Source organism: Mandrillus leucophaeus, unplaced genomic scaffold (genome assembly GCF_000951045.1).
Source record: "Mandrillus leucophaeus isolate KB7577 unplaced genomic scaffold, Mleu.le_1.0 Scaffold101, whole genome shotgun sequence".
NCBI lineage: Eukaryota > Metazoa > Chordata > Mammalia > Primates > Cercopithecidae > Mandrillus > Mandrillus leucophaeus.
In genome coordinates, this window is record NW_012098210.1 from 4,586,110 (window position 1) to 4,603,402 (window position 17,293).

Genomic DNA, 17,293 nt, shown 5'->3' on the forward strand with positions numbered 1-17,293 from the left:
GGTTGAGGCTGCAGTGAGCTATGATCCTGCCACTGCACTCCAGCCTGGGCGACCAGGCCATCATGTTTATAGCTAATGAAATGATGTTTAGACTAGCCATGACAGTAAAACTGGTTCCAAATTAATTATAAACTATAGCCCAATACTACTAATAAATATATTTTCAACAAAGATAAAACAATATACTACTATTTTAAATATTAAAATTATAATCAATTCAAGATGTCATGAATTTTAAAATGCATTATTTTACATACCACTAAGAGGGGGAAATATGCTGCCAATTAAATTATGACTCAAAGCTAAGTTGTAAACCCATTCCAATTTCAGAGAGGTTAAAATATTTTAAAAGTACACCTCAGAATAGATGTTAGTTCATGTAAGTAATGAGGTTAAACACTGACTAGCCAAGTTTACTTCCTGAACTATTTTTTACAAGGCAAAGTTGAGAGCATATGGAGTACATTGTGGAAAAAGTGGAAATTAAAAAATGAGATGTTCTTCCATTTTTCCCCTAGTTTCACTTTGGAATGTGAGGCGGTCCAGACAAGTACAGAGGAAGAGGGGAGAAAAATCTCAGGTTATTGATTAAAAATGTCCAAGTTGCAGTTGCTGAAAATCCTAAAAGCTAAAAAACAGACTCTAATGCTTTATAACTGGATTAAAAAAAAAAAAAAAAAGGAGTTAAGGAAGACAATCAAGTTGCTATGCAAGGGTAGAAACTGATACTTTTTTTTGTTGTTTTTTAAAGAGATAGAGTCTCATTCTGTCATCCAGGCTGGAGTGCACTGGCCGGATCATAGCTCACCGCAGCCTCAAACTCCTGGGCTCCAGCAAAGCTCCTGCCTCAGACTCCCAAGTAGGTGAGACTACAGGCATGAGACACCACACCCAGCTGATACACTTTTTTCAAGTGTTACATAAAATCACCATCAAATCTTTCCTTCTTTTTTTTCTTTTTTGAGACTAAGTCTTACTCTGTCATCCAGGCTGGAAAACAGTGGCGTGATCTCAGCTCACAGCAACCTCCACCTCCCAGATTCAAGCAATTCTCCCACCTCAGTCTCGCAAGTAGCTGGGATTACAGGCGCAGGCTACCATGCCCGGTTAATTTTTTGTATTTTTAGTACAGACCGGGTTTCACCATGTTGGCCAGGCTGGTCTTGAACTCCCAACCTCAGGTGATCTGCCCATCTCGGCCTCCCAAAGTGCTGGGATTACAGGTGTGAGCCACCGTGCCTGTCCCATCAAATCTTTCTAAAGGCATTTTTTCCAAAGTGAGTATCTGAATAAGCACATTATTCAGGTAGTGAAAACCAAGGCTTAGTGGGAACTTTTTTTTTTGTCTCAATTACTCAAAATTTATTATCTCAAAAAAGGATGCTGGCTGGACACAGTGGCTGATACCCATAATCCCAGTACTTAGGAAGGCTGAGGCGGGAGGATCGCTTGAGCCCAGGAGTTTGAAACCAGCCTGGGCAACATAGTGAGACCCTGTCTCCACAAAAGAAAAAAAAATTTAAAAATTAGCCAGACATGGCGGCACTTGTCTCTATTCCCACTACTACGGAGGCTGAGGTGGGAGGACTGCCTGAGCCCAGGAGGTTGAGGCTGCAGTGAGCCATGTTCGCAGCACTGTATTCCATGCCTGGGTGACAGAACGAGACCTTGTCTCAAAAAAAAAGAAAAGATGCTTATGGTTCTATTGTCTTTATCCCAATCTTCACCATGGACCTGAATATAAATGCCAAGAGATATTTCCCCTTTCTAACTATTAATAAAAACTGGAGGAGACTCCCTGATCCATATTTCTCTACCTCAGCAGTCTAAAGTTATTTAAAGGTTACTTACATGACTAGCAGCATTTCTTAAAGAAGCAATAGTATTCTCTTGAACTTTAGCCAGCCTGAAAAGAAGAAATACAGTTATCATAAACTATAGGGAAGATAAAGAAACAAATGTAATAAAGAGGCAAAGTGTATTTTCAACAATGGGAAACGGTACTTATTCTGTATTTTGAGGCCAATTTTGACATCCCCCAAATATGACTATGGCTGTCACTAGGAATTTATTCCTTAAATGCAAGCTCTAACAATGATAGATATTTACAAGCTGTATACCAACATAGCCAACACAACATACACTTGCCCTGTACTATGGACTTTTTTCTTGGAGCCATGCAAAGTGATCAGTAAAACTAATCCTTTTCAATGGCAGAAGAAATAGAGACATAAAAACCTGCTCCTTGCAATACAGCCTCCAAAGGACTTACTACTGGCAGACTGTGGGGGAATGAGAAACAACCGACACACACGCAGGATAGAAGTGTGGAAAATCTATTAATAATAAGAACAGAAAGGGGGAAAATGTATTGTTTAAGATGGGGCCTGAGAGGTTAGGTGCGGTGGCTCACGCCTGTAACCCCAGCACTTTGGGAGGCTGAGGCAGGCAGATCACTTGAGCTCAGGAGTTCGAGACTGGCCTGGGCAACAAGGTGAGACCTGGTATCTATAGAAAAATACCAAAAATATAGCTGGGCATGGTACCACGTGCCTGTGGTTCCAGCCACTGGGGAGACTGAGGTGGAAGAATGGCTTGAGCTCCGGAAATTGAGGCTGCAGTGAGACAAGAATGTGCCATTACACTCCGGCCTGAACTACAGAGACCCTGTCTCAAAAACAAACAAACAAAAAAGGTGGGGGCGGGTGAGGGTCCTTCTTCCTTAAATGGTTTTTTATAGACCTTAAAATTAAAAAATCCTAATCGTCTCCACAGCATCACTTTAAAACAAAATGGAGAGGAATTAAAATTTACAGTAGAAAATCTGAGGCATGAGCTATAGCACTGGTAATTAAACAAACTTATAAAAGTAGAAGGGGAAGACAACTATTCCAGGCTACAATCTAATATCTGTTGAGAAGAGAGAGCATCTTTTGGTTGAGGTTCAAGTTAACTAATATTCCTTGAGTTTAATCACACTTTTCTAGACTTGGGATAATGCTATCCAAACCCTTCCATTTTATAGATGCGGAAACTCAGACTGAGAGAGGGCAACACGTCAAAAGTAAGGACCACAATACAGACACACACACTGATGCTACCAAAGCTTTCTGCATCAAGCTTTCCTTCCTGTCTTTTAATTTTTAATGTCTTCCTCCTTATCAATTCAGTAGATGTATTATAAAATTGACCAGAATCTTAAGGTTGGTCTCTAACTCCAATTACCAAATTACATTAAATTCCCTTGGTAAAAAATAAAAACATCATTTCACCTTTGCTGAGAAAACCAGTATAACTCTATCAAACATGAGCTACACTAAATGCTAATTCTACTCAAATATTCAACTTACTGGGCAGTTGTTGTAGAGTTTCCTGCACCTCGATGGCCAACATCCAATGGTATTCTTGGCTTCCAATACTTGGAAAATGAAGATTTCATGTCACAAGTGTATCCTGGTAATGGCTTGATAATTATATAGTCAACTTTCATAGGAAAAAAGAGGGAGGAACAAAAACAAAAACGATTAAAAGGGCCATTATGAGCTGGATTATATTTAAATACCACTCAAGTCAGCTTTATCAGTTTCTATCAAACAAAAACAAAAAAAATCAAGATTCAAAACTTTTAGAAAATGTAACAGACATGCTCCTTAAATTGATACCAAAGCAAATTATTAATTTCATCTTTATCATTATCAAATACTTAATTTGAAACTAATTAAAATTCCAACTTAACCCCTTGGGTTATTTGGCAGTGTCTTCAAACTTACCTCTCACTTTGCCTATTGTTTTCCTGGAATTTCTGCTCATGATGGGAAGAGTAAGAATTCCAGCACTCTTTCCACTCTCAGCAATGGTGGATGATAAGAGACAAGCTGTACCCACATGTCCAGGAAGGGCATCACCCTGAACTACGTGCTCACTGAGATCTTCCTGAAAAAATGAGATTTAAAATAATCTTAATTTTTAAACTTCTGTATTACATACATACATAATTTACACATACATATATATATCACCTATATATGAAATATGTATATGTATTTTTTTCATAAAAACTTCAATATTTTCAGCCAGGTGCAGTGGCTCACGTCTGTAATCCCAGCACTTTGGGATGCCAATGCAGGCAGATCACGAGGTCAGGAGTTCGAGACTAGTCTGGCTAACATAGTGAAACCCCATTTCTATTAAAAATACAAAAAATTAGCCAGGCATAGTGGCACATGCCAGCAGTACCAGCTACTCAGGAGGCTGATGCAGGAGAAATGCTTGAAACCGGGAGGTGGAGGCTGCAGTGAGCTGAGATCGTGCCACTGCACTCCAGCCTGGACAACACAGCAAGACTCCATCTCAAAAAAAAAAGAAATTCAATATTTTCAATTTAAAGATCAAAAACCTCACTTAAAGTCAACTGAGAATCTCTGGGCAGAACTGATAAGAAAGAGATACAATCAAATTTATATTCAAGTGACTTGATGTCTTCTCTATAATTAAATACATTTTCTTGTACAGTTTAAATATGCATGTATTTTCCAGACGGAGTCTCATTCAGTTTAAATTTAAAGCACTGCTCGAAAATTTCTAATCACTTTTATGTTGTTTTAGGACTAAGATATATTTGTAGTGAATTTTTAACATATTCTCTAAAAACGTGCCTACATGGCCAGGCATGGTGGCTTACGCCTGTAATCCCAGCACTTTGGGAGGCCGAGGTGGGCGGATCACAAGGTCAGGAGATCGAGACCATCTTGGCTAACACCGTGAAACCCCGTCTCTACTAAAAATACAAAAAAATTAGCCGGGCGTGGTGGCGGCGCCTGTAGTCCCAGCTACTCGGGAGGTTGACGCAGGAGAATGGCGTGAACCCAGGAGGAGGAGCTTATAGTGAGCTGAGATCACGCCACTACACTCCAGCCTTGGCGACAGAGTGAGACTCCATCTCAAAAAAAAAAAAAAAAATGTGTCTACACAAGAGTCATATAGGGATAGCAACTCTCTAGGAAACCAAATACTATACTCACTTTGAGATTACACTGGATATTTTATCAGCCTAGTCTATGAATAAAACACTATTACAAAAAATGCTAACCAAATTAAAGGGAAGGTAGGGCATTCAAGAGTTTATTAAAAGGCAGGTTTATTAAAAGGAAGCAACAAGAAAACATTCAGGCCAGGAGCGGAGACTCACACCTGTAATCCCAGCACTTCGAGGGGCCAAGGCAGGAGGATCGCTTGAGCCCAGGAGTTCAAGACCAGCCTGGGCAACAAAGACCCTGTCTCAACAAAAAAAAAAGTTTTTTTTTTTTTTTTAAATTTCTGAGACGGAGTCTTGCTCTGTTGCTCAGGCTGGAGTGCAGTGGCGTGATTTTGGCTCACTGCAACCTCCGCCTCCTGGGTTTAAGCAATTCTCCTGCCTTAGCCTCTCGAGTAGCTGGGATTATAGGCAAGTGCCACCACACCTGGCTAATTTTTGTATTCTTACTCTTGACCTCATGATCCGCCTGCCTTGGCCTCCCAAACTGCTGGGATTACAGGTGTGAGCCACCGCACCCAGCCAAAAAAGTTTTTTTTTAATTAGCTGGGTGTGGTGGTACACACACACCTGTATCCCAATTACTTGGGAGGCTGAGGCAGGAGGGTCACTGGTGCCCAGGAGGTTGAGGCTGCAGTGAGCCATGATCATGTCACTGTACTCCAGCCTGGGCAACACAGCAAGACCCTCTCTCCAGGAAAAAAAAAAAAAGAGAAAAAAGAAAAAGAAAGAAGTCATCAAAACTTCTTATTTTTATAATAGAGTCCCACAGATCTTACTGCTTAAGATTAGATTTTTTTAAATCCATCCTGAATTCTGTCCTTAAGAAATGGGCTGGGGGCTACTGGTGGTCAAGACATATTCCCTACCCTCCAAGATTTAAACTCTAATCTAGTATAAATGGGTGTGGAGGTGGAGCTAGAGGCTAAGAAAACCACTACATATCACTACTAAGTCAGGCCGACAGCAGTTAGGACCTTAGGGGATGTACCAAGTATTATGTGTTGGGGAAATATGAACAGCCAGTGATCTGCAAGCACTAGTGTAAGTATCACATGTAGCTCCAGAAAATTAGCAGCACAGATTGTCAATAACCTGGCACAAACTTTATAATATCATTACATATTTACAGTATCAAGTTGCAAGTCAGTCCCATCAACAAATCCTAATAAAGTACCTCAATAAACGACAGGCTTCATCATAATGAGAACTCGATCACACTTCTTACCTTGGTATGCCCGCCAAGAGGTAAAAACCCTGCCCTGGTCTCTATTTACTGCTCATGGTTCCTTTGGATACAATTCATTCACGTTTAGATTTAGCAGACAGGTATCAAAGACATCTGGTCTTGATGTGAAATAGCAATACTGCTGTTCTCTTAATTATATTTTTAATAGTACTTGAAGATGATAACTCTAAGTTTTTTAACCTTAACTGTACAGAAGAGCATACCTCTAAAAAGTTAGCTTTACACAAATTAGATTAAAATAAAAATCGAAACATGCGTTAAAATAAGCTCGTCCCCTAAGTCTTTTAAGCTTAACTGTACAGAGGAGCGTACCTCTAAAAAATTAGCTTTACGCAAATTAGATTAAAATAAAAATCAAAACATATGTTAAAATAAGCGTGTCCCTGCATTCTTTCTCAATCCCCTCACTGCAGTAACTACTCACTTCAAAAAAGTCAAAGATTAGTTCCAGGTTATCTGGTTCCATTGTCTGTATGCTGTACTCTGTCCAACGATCAGGCTGTAAGCCATAACCACACTCCGGCTGTGAATGCCTGCACTTGAACTCATTGTCGCTTATTAAGGATATCTCCAAGCTATTGGACATTTTGTGGAGTACAGTGGGAGATACCCTATCATCGTCATCTTCCTCCAGGCCTTCTAGTGTCAGCTTCACTCTATGTAATAAAAAAATAATAATAATGAGATGCAAGAAGTGGTAGAAACGAAAAACTCACACAAATGTTGCCTAAATTCTACATTTTAAAGTGCCCCCAAATATGCTAAATCTTCGAATAACAAAAATAACGCATGATGCAGAGACTACACATACTACAGGTTAAGGAATTAGGTGTGTTTTATAAAATATTGATGTTATTATCCACATATATTTTTGCAAAGTATTAAAATGGGATAAATGACCATTGTGCCTACTAAGGTTGTTGATTCTTTCATTAAAAAATAAATAAATCCAGGGCTGGGCCAATGGCTCACACCTGTAATCCCAGAACTTTGGGAGGCTGAGGCGGGAGGACTGCTTGAGCTCAGAAGTCTGAGACCAGCCTAGGCAACATGGTGAAACCCCACCTGCAAAAAATATAAAAATTATCCAGGCATGTGTCACACGCCTGTAGTCCCAGCTACTGGGAGGCTGAGGTGGGAGGATCACTTGAGCTTGGGAGGTGAGGTTGCAGTGAGCCGAGATTGCACCACTGTACTGCAACCTGGGTGACACAGCCAGATCTTCTCTCAAAAGAATATATATATATAAAAAAAATTAAACATACATAATATTCAAAAATTTTCTGTTGTGTGGAAAATTTTTCATTTTCAAGACACAGTAAAATTTAGAACACTGAAGAATATTTCCAAAAAATATTTTCTCTTTATGGCATTATGTAGCAGACAATCATTTCCATTATATCAATTTTTTCTTTTTTTCTGAGAGAGAGTCTCGCTCTGCCTGGAATGCAGGGCTGCGATCTCGGCTCACTGCAACTTCTGCCTCCTGGGTTCAAACGATTCTCCTGCCTCAGCCTCCCAAGCAGCTGGGATTACAGGCACCCGACACCATGCCTGGCTAATTTTTGTATTTTTAGTAGAGACGCGGTTTCACCATGTTGGCCAGTCTGGTCTCGAACTCCTGACCTCAGGTGATCTGCCCACCTCCGCCTCCCAAAGTGCTGGGATTACAGGTGTGAGCCACCACGCCCGGCACATTGTATCAATTTTAAAACAAACTGCTGCTACACTATGAAAATTTAAATAGAAACTATAAAAATACATAAGCTTAGAAAACCACTTATCTACATAAACAAATTTTTTCTGGTTCTAAATGTAGAGATTAAGACTAACTGCAACAGTAGCAACCTGAGCAGGGATAAGTAGTTCACTATTACAAAGCTCTGTAGTTACTAGAATATGTAACATTATCCCAAACTGTGTAAACTTAAAGACTAAAACCAATTGAGTCTGAAATCTACAGCACCAGTTTAAAAAAATGGCCTAATAAACATATACATGGTCATACCTAAATCTAGATTTTTTTAGTTTTTTCTTGGTTATTGACACAGGAGGTTTTTCAGAATAATGCAAACGTAATCTTATTTCAGTCTGACACGTCAGCCATCCAGAATCCAGAGTTTCAACACCATCTGACAGAATAAATATGAAGAACAGTAATTATTATACATTTTTTTAAACAACACAATAAGTACCTATATGCATTGATAATTCTAGTTCACACTCACTTTTTTTTTTTTACCTCCAAAGGAAATACATTTTTTAATGAGATCTAATCCATGATTTGTTTCCTAGACCCCTGCCTAAACCATTGTTCATATGCAACCCAAAGGTTCCAAAGGTAAAAATCTGACGGAAAAGATCCTTTCAGCAAATAAGTATTTTTAGAATAACAATAAAAAAAGAATTAACTTCTTTCCTTTCTAAATATGAAAACAGGCCAGGCGTGGTGGCTCACGCCTGTAATCCCAGCACTTGGGAGGTCAAGGCAGGCAGATTACGAAGTCAGGAGATCGAGACTCTCCCAGCTAACACGGTGAAACCCTGTCTCTACTAAAAACACAAAAAAATTAGCCAGGCACGGTGGCGGGCGCCTGTAGTACCAGCTGCTTGGGAGGCTGAGGCAGGAGAATGGCGTGAACCCAGGAGGCGGAGCTTGCAGTGAGCCAAGATCACGCCACTGCACTCCAGCCTGGGCAACAGAGCGAGACTCCGTCTCACAAAAAAAAAAAGAAAAGAAAAGAAAAGAAAAGAATCCCAAAATAATGAATCATTGTGAACAGACAGATTTAGAATACATATTCCAAAGGCCTTCAGAAAAGATCCTGGTTCTATCAATACCATCTTTGAAAAAAATCTAAAAGGAATAAATCCATTTTTTTTTGAGACAGAGTCCTGCTCTGTTGCTCAGGCTAGAGTACAGTGGTGTGATCTCAACTCACTGAGGACTCCATCTCCCAGGTTCAAGTGATTCTCACGCCTCAGGCTCCAAAGCAGCTGGGATTATAGGCATACACCATGCCCAGCTAACTTTTGTATTTTTAGTAGAGACAGGGTGTCACCATGCTGGCCAAGCTGGTCTCAAACTCCTGAACTTCTGACGTCAAGTGATCCGCCTTCCTCAGGCCTACCAAAGTGCTGGTATTACAGGCATGAGCCACCTCACCCTGCCCACATTCACACTGTAATAATACACTGAGGTTACCTAACACTGGTACTCTTCTCCCCAAAGCAAATACACAGGTAGTCTTAAATTCTTCATTAAAATATAACTTTTATATGAAATAGGGAGGGAAATTAAATGAATATTAATAATTAGCTATGAGGTCACAGCACCAATAAATTAAAATATTCACATTGAATCCATGACTGAAATAATACAAATCTATTTCAGAAAGAGCACATGGTCCAAGATAGCATCTAACCTAGCAACTGTTCTACTAGGGATCACTGTTACACTTCCAAAGCGTCACTTTAGATATTTAGCTGCAACTAGTTATGCCACTAGTCCTGGGGGTCTGAGATATCAGAAGGTAAGAACAGAACTGTGAGTCAATTCCATATTCTCAAATTTATATATTCTGCCATAAATAAACTGCATGATCGTGACAACACTGTTAGCATTAACTTGAAGCTACTCACCTACTTAATATAGGTAACAAAATTTTCATAAATACCAGAGAAACTGTCAGCTGTTTTGGACCTAAGCTTTTTCATAAACAGGGTTAAAATAAACAAATACCAAGAAACTTCTCTCCTTAGAAATTCTCTCCTAACTTAAGAATGCTTAATAACTGTGGGACTTTAACCTTTTCTTTTCCAGAAAAGACAAAGTGAGACCATGCATTACAGCTCAAGCAAAAACTACTACTCCATAAAGCACTCCAAAACATGTAGTGTAAATACTACTTATGAAAGTAATAAAGACTCTAAAACACTTAACACTAAAGCTATTCAAGTATTGTACACTATTTTCTGATGTAATATAAACAATCTCAAACAAAATCAAGGAAAAGATGTCAAATTCCTATTTAAATACTGCCAGAGCATGTTCATTTCTACAATACATAAACACATATACCTAATAAAAACCACAACCAAAACATTCAGGCCTGTTCTTTCCTGTGCTCAGCAGGAAAGCAAACTGGTTATCAGCAATTTATCTCTGATTCAGAGTCAGTACAAACACAATTCCGCCCACCCTCTTTCCACCTTTTGACTCCTACAGTACAGCATTCAAAATGAGGATGCAGGCCGGGCATGGTGGCTTACGCCTGTAATCCCAACACTTTGGGAGGCCAAGGCAGGCAGATCACTTGAGGTCAGGAGTTTGAGACCAGCCTAACCAACACAGCAAAGCCCCATCTCTACTAAAAATACAAAAATTAGCCAGGTGTGATGGCACTCACCTGTAGTGCCAGCTACTCAGCAGGCTGAGGCAGGAGAATTGCTTGAACCCAGCTGGTGGAGGCTGCAGTGAGTGGAGATTGCGCCACTGCATTCCAGCCTGGGTGACAGAGCAAGACTCCATCTCAAAAAAAGCAAAAAAAAAAAAAAAAAAGAGAATGCAGTTTAATATAACAGCCCTGATACACTGTAATTCCAGCTGGGTGCGGTGGCTCATGCCTGTAATCCCAGCACTTTGGGAGGCTGAGGCAGGAGGATCACCTCAGGTTGGCAGTTCAAGACCAGCCTGACCAACATGGAGAAACCCTGTCTCTACTAAAAATACAAAATTAGCTGGACATGGTGGCACATGCCTGTAATCTCAACTACTCAGGAGGCTGAGGCAGGAGAATCGCTTGAACCTGGGAGGCAGAGAGTGCGGTCAGCCAAGATTGTGCCATTGCACTCCAGCCTGGGCAACAAGGGCGAAAACTCCATCTCAAAAAAAAAAAAAAGAAGAAGAAGAAGAATTCCAGTCACCCAGATGGGCATGGTGGCTCACACCTGTAATCCTAGCACTTTGGGAGGCTGAGGCGGGTGGATCACTTGAGGTCAGGAGTTTCAGACCAGTCTGGCCAACATGGCAAAACCTTGTTTCTATTAAAAAAAAAATACAAAACTTAGCTGGGCATGGTGGCAGGAGCCTATAATCCCAGCTACTCAGGAGCCTGAGGCAAGAGAATCTCTTGAACCTCAGGGTCGGAGGCTGCAGTGAGCCAAGATTGCGCCACTGCACTCCAGCCTGGGTGGGCGGGGGTAAGAATTCCAGTCACTGAAGATAATTAGAATTCTTAGGATATGGTATTTGCTAAAACAGAAAATACACAAATAACACTTTCAACATATTCAGAAGTTAAAGCATTTTCTACTCTATCTCAAATTAACTTAAACATTCAGCCAGAATTACTAGAACACTCTGGTTAGTCTGAATTTTACAGTATATGCAGATGTACAAACACACAAAATTCACAAACTTAGTCTTAAGTGTAACATTTCACACTTCAGATATTTAGAAACATTAATGTAATTTCAAATATAAAAGAGGTAAAAGGCTACATTAGCAGTTCAGTATACTACACACTTTAAATTATATAACATTATACACCTGAAACTGCTAGTCAAATGAAAACCAAAAGGATAACATTTTAAAGCACAAGAATTATATTAGAAACTACTTACTATTTAACAGAAGGGATTTGTTTTTTGGATCTAGTCTCTATTTTCAAAATCATACTACAGTCATGCATTGCTTAACAATGAAGGTAAGTTCTGAGAAATGCGTCATTAGACGATTTCATTGTTGTGGGAACATCAGGGAATGTACTTACTTACACAAACCTAGATGGTGTGGCCTGTTGCTCCTAGATTCCAACACCGTACGGCATACTGAATGCTATAGGCAACTACATAACACAATGGTAAGCATTTGTGCATCTAAACACATCTACACATAGAAAACATAATGTGCCGTACTATAACGTGCGCTACGTTACGACGGCCATGTCACTGGGCGACAGGCATTTTTTAGCTCCATTATACTCGTATGAGACCGCTGCTGTGTGTGTGGTCTGTCTTTGACCAAAACATCGTTATGCAGCACATGACTGTATGTTCTATTTTCCTGTGCTATATACTTCCAATGAAACGTAAAGTAACATCTCAATCATTTCAGTAAACGTTTAAATAAGTCAGTCTCACTTACTGTGGATTCCAAATTGTCCGTCGTCAATAATAATTTCGCTTTCTAGAATTTAAGGAAAATAGAAAATTTAGTTAAAACCCTTGATGCATACTCAATGAATAAGAGAAATTACCCACCTTAAAGATCATTTATAATATTAAATCTACAGCTTAAAAGCAGCCCAAGGTGAATAAGCATATTTATTGTAGCCCTCAATAAAGAATTCCCTTTAAAGGAGGCTAGCAAACAGTAATAGTTCTTATACACTTTGTTGATTATCCATTATGTTAAAAGGAAGAAAAAGAAAACTCTTCAGAAAGGTGCTCTAGAGGCACTGGGATTAACTTCTACACTAACCAATGTACAAGACTCACAGGATGCTGGACCATGATAACTCCTCGATTTTCAAACCAAAGGTCTTGGCACAATTAAAATGCTTATTCTCATGTAGTGCATATTCTGAACTTGTCTCAAATGTAATTCTCCTCATATCCCAACTATTCGCTACTGCCAGTTAAAAGCTTTACTTTACAAACAGCGTGAACTTACCTGTATGTACAGAGCTGTGAGGAACTACCAAAAGAATAAATGCTAGCACATCCCCTTCTCCTAACAGAAATTTCAACTCAATGAGAAAAGCTGTAAAGCCCCACCCCTCTGAGTAAAATACAATTTATCTTCCTTGCCTACTTCCCTTCCCAGTTTACTTTAAACATTAGTCTGAAATATTTGCAAAATGGATGTGACAATTCCTAATAATGATTCTCTGGTAACGTTCACACAGCTTTTAAGTTCAAAAGTTATATTTCTCAAAGTATACATTCCTTTCTAAAAGACAAACAAAATCATCCCACTTCTCATAACAAAATATATTTAACTGCAAGATGCTTTAAAATACATTTTTTTAAAAACATTCAATACCTAGTAAGTTCCAACCTCAGTATGGGAATATTATAATTTTAAGTATACTGTCATAAAAATCCTAAATACAGTATCGAAAATGTATTAAAACATACAAAAAGAAAATCCAATAAAGAGGATGGAATGAGATACTGTTTAAACAAGATGTGTCCTTACTCCGGGGTAAAGCAGAAACTCCCACTGCTTTCTAATTTAAACCAGAAAACTAGCATCCAGTTATCTTTCAATTTTAACTTTACCTAGAAACTAAAAGATATGTTTCTCAGCACTGAGTCAATTTATAGATGAATACATGTGGGTAATTTAATGTATGTGAAATGAACTTCAAATTCTATTTTCAATATGGACAAGGAAATTCAAAAATACTTGTATGAAGAGAAATGCCATATTAAAGAATAAGAAGAGTGGATAATGTGTTTAAAAGAAAACAACTTTCAAAAAAAAGAAAACAACTTTCTGAGTAGCAATTCTAGCATAGCCAGCAGGGAATTTAAGAAATTCAAATTCATTCATACAAGTTTATTCAAGTATTTACCAGTTTCTTAAAAAAAAAAAAAAAATTAAGAAGAAAAGAAAAAATAGAATAACTTACTCTATTAATATTCAAAGTTAAAAATTTAAGAATCTTTGTTTTGGATTAATTTTTTCTTCAAATGTTCTCTAAGCCTGAGCAAGTAAACAAATAGAGCCGTGGATGCTCAGTCAAGAAGAATGCTATCTTATAAACTTTCTAACCATTCCAAATGAAAGTAAATATTTCATAAACTAATCTAATCCCAGAAAACAACAATATCTAGATAAACATTTCTAATACAGTTTATTTTAAAAGGCAATTAAAAACTGTTCAGTTTTGAAAGATCCATGAAATGCTCAGTGAAATTTGTAGCACTGACAATGCATTGACCTTAAACTTTAGAATAAAAATTTATTAAATCCCACTAAGCCATTGTGCAGCATATTAGTAACTTTATGCATATGCCTCAAACAGATGCAGTTAATGCCCATACCTAAAGGGGTTATTGATCGTGGTTGTAGATGAGTCTCCCACTTGTGAACTATCACTTGACATGGACCACCGATAGTCTGCAATTTAAAAGTTAAACGTCTGCAATAATTTCTTATATCTTATTTTCTACCCATGACTCCATTAGATGTTTGTGGCCTAAATCTTATACTAAATATGAGACCAAAAGATTCATCTTATTATCAATATTATATGCCAAAAGTCAGGAATGTACCAGATCACAAAACACGATGAAATGCTGGAAGAAAATTAGAGGCAGTAAACAAAGAAAAATGAGATGAACTGGCACACGGAACTGTCTCAAACCCATTTCTAAATCTGCCTACAATATTCAATTGTTTCAAAGAAATTTTCATTTTTAACTGATATTAATTCTTAAGATAAATATCAAATATACTTTCTTTGGTATGTCAGACATCAGTGAGGTATTGCTAGATAAGTATGTACCTCCTGCTCTATGCATTTAGAAAAAGCCTACGATAGTAAAAATAGTAGGAACAAGTACTGCAAGAGCAACTATCACAGGCTACTCAAGGAACTAACAAGCATAATAAAGTTCTTTATTACATTTATTTAAGAATACTAAGTGAAAAACAGGAAGATTTCTCATATCATAGGAACTCGTGTTTCTAAAGAACACAGGAAATTCTAGAAGGGACACGTGGCCAGGTAACTTGAAGAGCAAGTGTGATAAAAGAGGAACTAACATCCAGTTCCATTCTTATGCCTTAGTCTAAAATCTCATACAGTGTGACAATTCCTCATACTGTTTTCCATTATCAGGTTCCCCTACTAAAAAAGAACATAAAGTTATGTGTTGATAACACATGCAATAGTGAATAACCATGCAAGGTTCCCTGAGTATACCTAAAAGACTAAAATTTAAGTGTTCTAATTTTCCTTTTATTTTTAAAAAGAAACTCACTAGTTGTAATTACATGCTGAAATAAAACTCTTAAATACAGATTTTGGAAGCACATTTTCAAACTATAATCTTACAAGGTATTTTATTCGTTATATGTTCTGTGAAGAAATTTAATTAAATACAGAGAAGGAAAAAGAAAATACAAAACTCACCCATATCATACCATTTAGGGATAATCACCATCAACATTTTCACATATAATCTTTGAGCCTTTTTCTAGGCATTATATTACACACACTCTTTTTTTTTTTTTTTTTTTTTGAGACAGAGTCTTGCTCTGTCGCCCAGGCTGGTGTGCAATGGCATGATCTTGGCTCACTGCAACCTTGCCTCCTGAGTTCAAGTGATTCTCCTGCCTCGGCCTCCTGAGTAGCTGGGATTAAAGGCACGTGCCACCACACCCAGCTAATTTTTGTATTTTTAGTAGAGACAGGGCTTCACCATGTTGGCCAGGCTGGCCTGGAACTCCTAACCTCATGATCCGCCCACCTCCGCCTCCCAATGTGCTGGGATTACAGGTGTGAGCCACTGTGCCCAGCCTATACATACTCTTAAAAAGCCTAGGCATAAAAGCTTCTCTATTATCTTTAGAAGGCATTAATAATGGACTAAAATATTCTCCTATACTTTCCATAGGATTTTAATATTGATTAAATTTGATAATATGCCAAACAATAACAAATATGTAACAAATTAGGCAAATTATTAAGTATTAAATGCAAGAAATAGTCCTGTCACTTAAAATAACCAGGCTAAATTCTTTTCTGAAATCCTCAAACTTCTGAAGTTTAAAAACTAAAATAGTACTATATATTTCTTCAAATCATTAATTCTGGGATACTAAATAAAATTATCTTTTTCTCTAGCTAAATACTTCCCTGCTATAACAGTTCACCTTAATTGGTAGACTGCGTAGATTTTTAAAAAATGTAATGTGAAATTGCTCTTTTAAAAATATGGTGACTTTCATATCCATTATACTAAAAAGAAAATCAATTTAATTCTAGATGATGTTTACTATAACATTTTTCCTGAAACATTTTTTAAATGTGTTTTTTAGACATCAAACTTTCTAAACCTCAAAAGTTGCAAATATAGGCCAGGCGTGGTGGCTCATGCCTGTAATCCCAGCACTTTGGGAGGCCGAGGCAGGCAGATCACTTGAGGTCAGGAGTTCGAGACTAGCCTGGCCAACATGGTGAAACCCCATCTCTACTAAAAATATAAAAATTAGCCGGGCATGGTGGCACATGCCTGTAATCCTAGGTACTTGGGCGGCCAAGGCAGGAGAATCCCATGAATCTGGGAGGCGGAGGCTGCAGTGAGCTGAGATCGCGCCACTGCACTCCAGCCTGGGCGATAGAGCGAGACTGTGTCTCAAAAAAGAAAAAGAGAAAGAAAAAGAAAAGGGTGCTATGAATATAATATTAAATGTCAAAAAGAGATACAGCTGGCATAGCAGAGAGTTTGCTTTAATTCAGATGTCAGGGGAACTTTATAGACTGTTGACAGCAGTATCTTTAATCAGGTAAGAACAGTCCTTTGGATTAAATTTGATAGGGAACATATTTTAGTAGCAATTTTAACAACTCCACTCTCATCTACCCACTACCCGACTGCATAAAACTACCTAGACTTGAATAGAATAGCATATTTGAGGAACAGTCCAAAGGGCCAGGTAAACAGATGACAGAATTATGTCTATCATCATTCAGACTACAAACACACATTGGTTGGTAAACTGTTACAATATAGAAAAAAAAGAACCTAGTTTTAAAATACACTGAATTTCCAAAGTTGTTAAACCTACTTTATTAAACTTTAGAAGGCAATCTTAAATTTTCAGCTTTACTTCCTTAAAAAAAAATTAACAGGCCGGGCGTGGTGGCTCATTCCTCTAATACTAGCACTTTGGGAGGTCAAAGCGGGTGGCTCACCTGAGGTCTGGAGTTAAAGAACACCTGACCAATATGGAGAAACCCTGTCTCTACTAAAAATATAAAAATCAGCTGGGC

The 17,293-nt window shown here is 38.2% G+C and overlaps 1 protein-coding gene across 1 annotated transcript in view; it reads right to left on the minus strand.

Moving 5' to 3' along the window:
- GPCPD1 (glycerophosphocholine phosphodiesterase GDE1 homolog (S. cerevisiae)) overlaps positions 1–17,293 on the minus strand; it is a 57,986-nt gene that overhangs the window by 26,956 nt on the left and 13,737 nt on the right. The window contains exons 4-10 of the mRNA XM_011975390.1: positions 14,337–14,412; positions 12,430–12,471; positions 8,290–8,413; positions 6,706–6,937; positions 3,771–3,933; positions 3,351–3,483; positions 1,852–1,906 (exon numbers count right to left, since the gene is read on the minus strand). Coding sequence (XP_011830780.1) covers positions 1,852–1,906; positions 3,351–3,483; positions 3,771–3,933; positions 6,706–6,937; positions 8,290–8,413; positions 12,430–12,471; positions 14,337–14,412 — 825 coding nt within the window. The remainder of the gene's footprint in view (positions 1–1,851; positions 1,907–3,350; positions 3,484–3,770; positions 3,934–6,705; positions 6,938–8,289; positions 8,414–12,429; positions 12,472–14,336; positions 14,413–17,293) is intronic.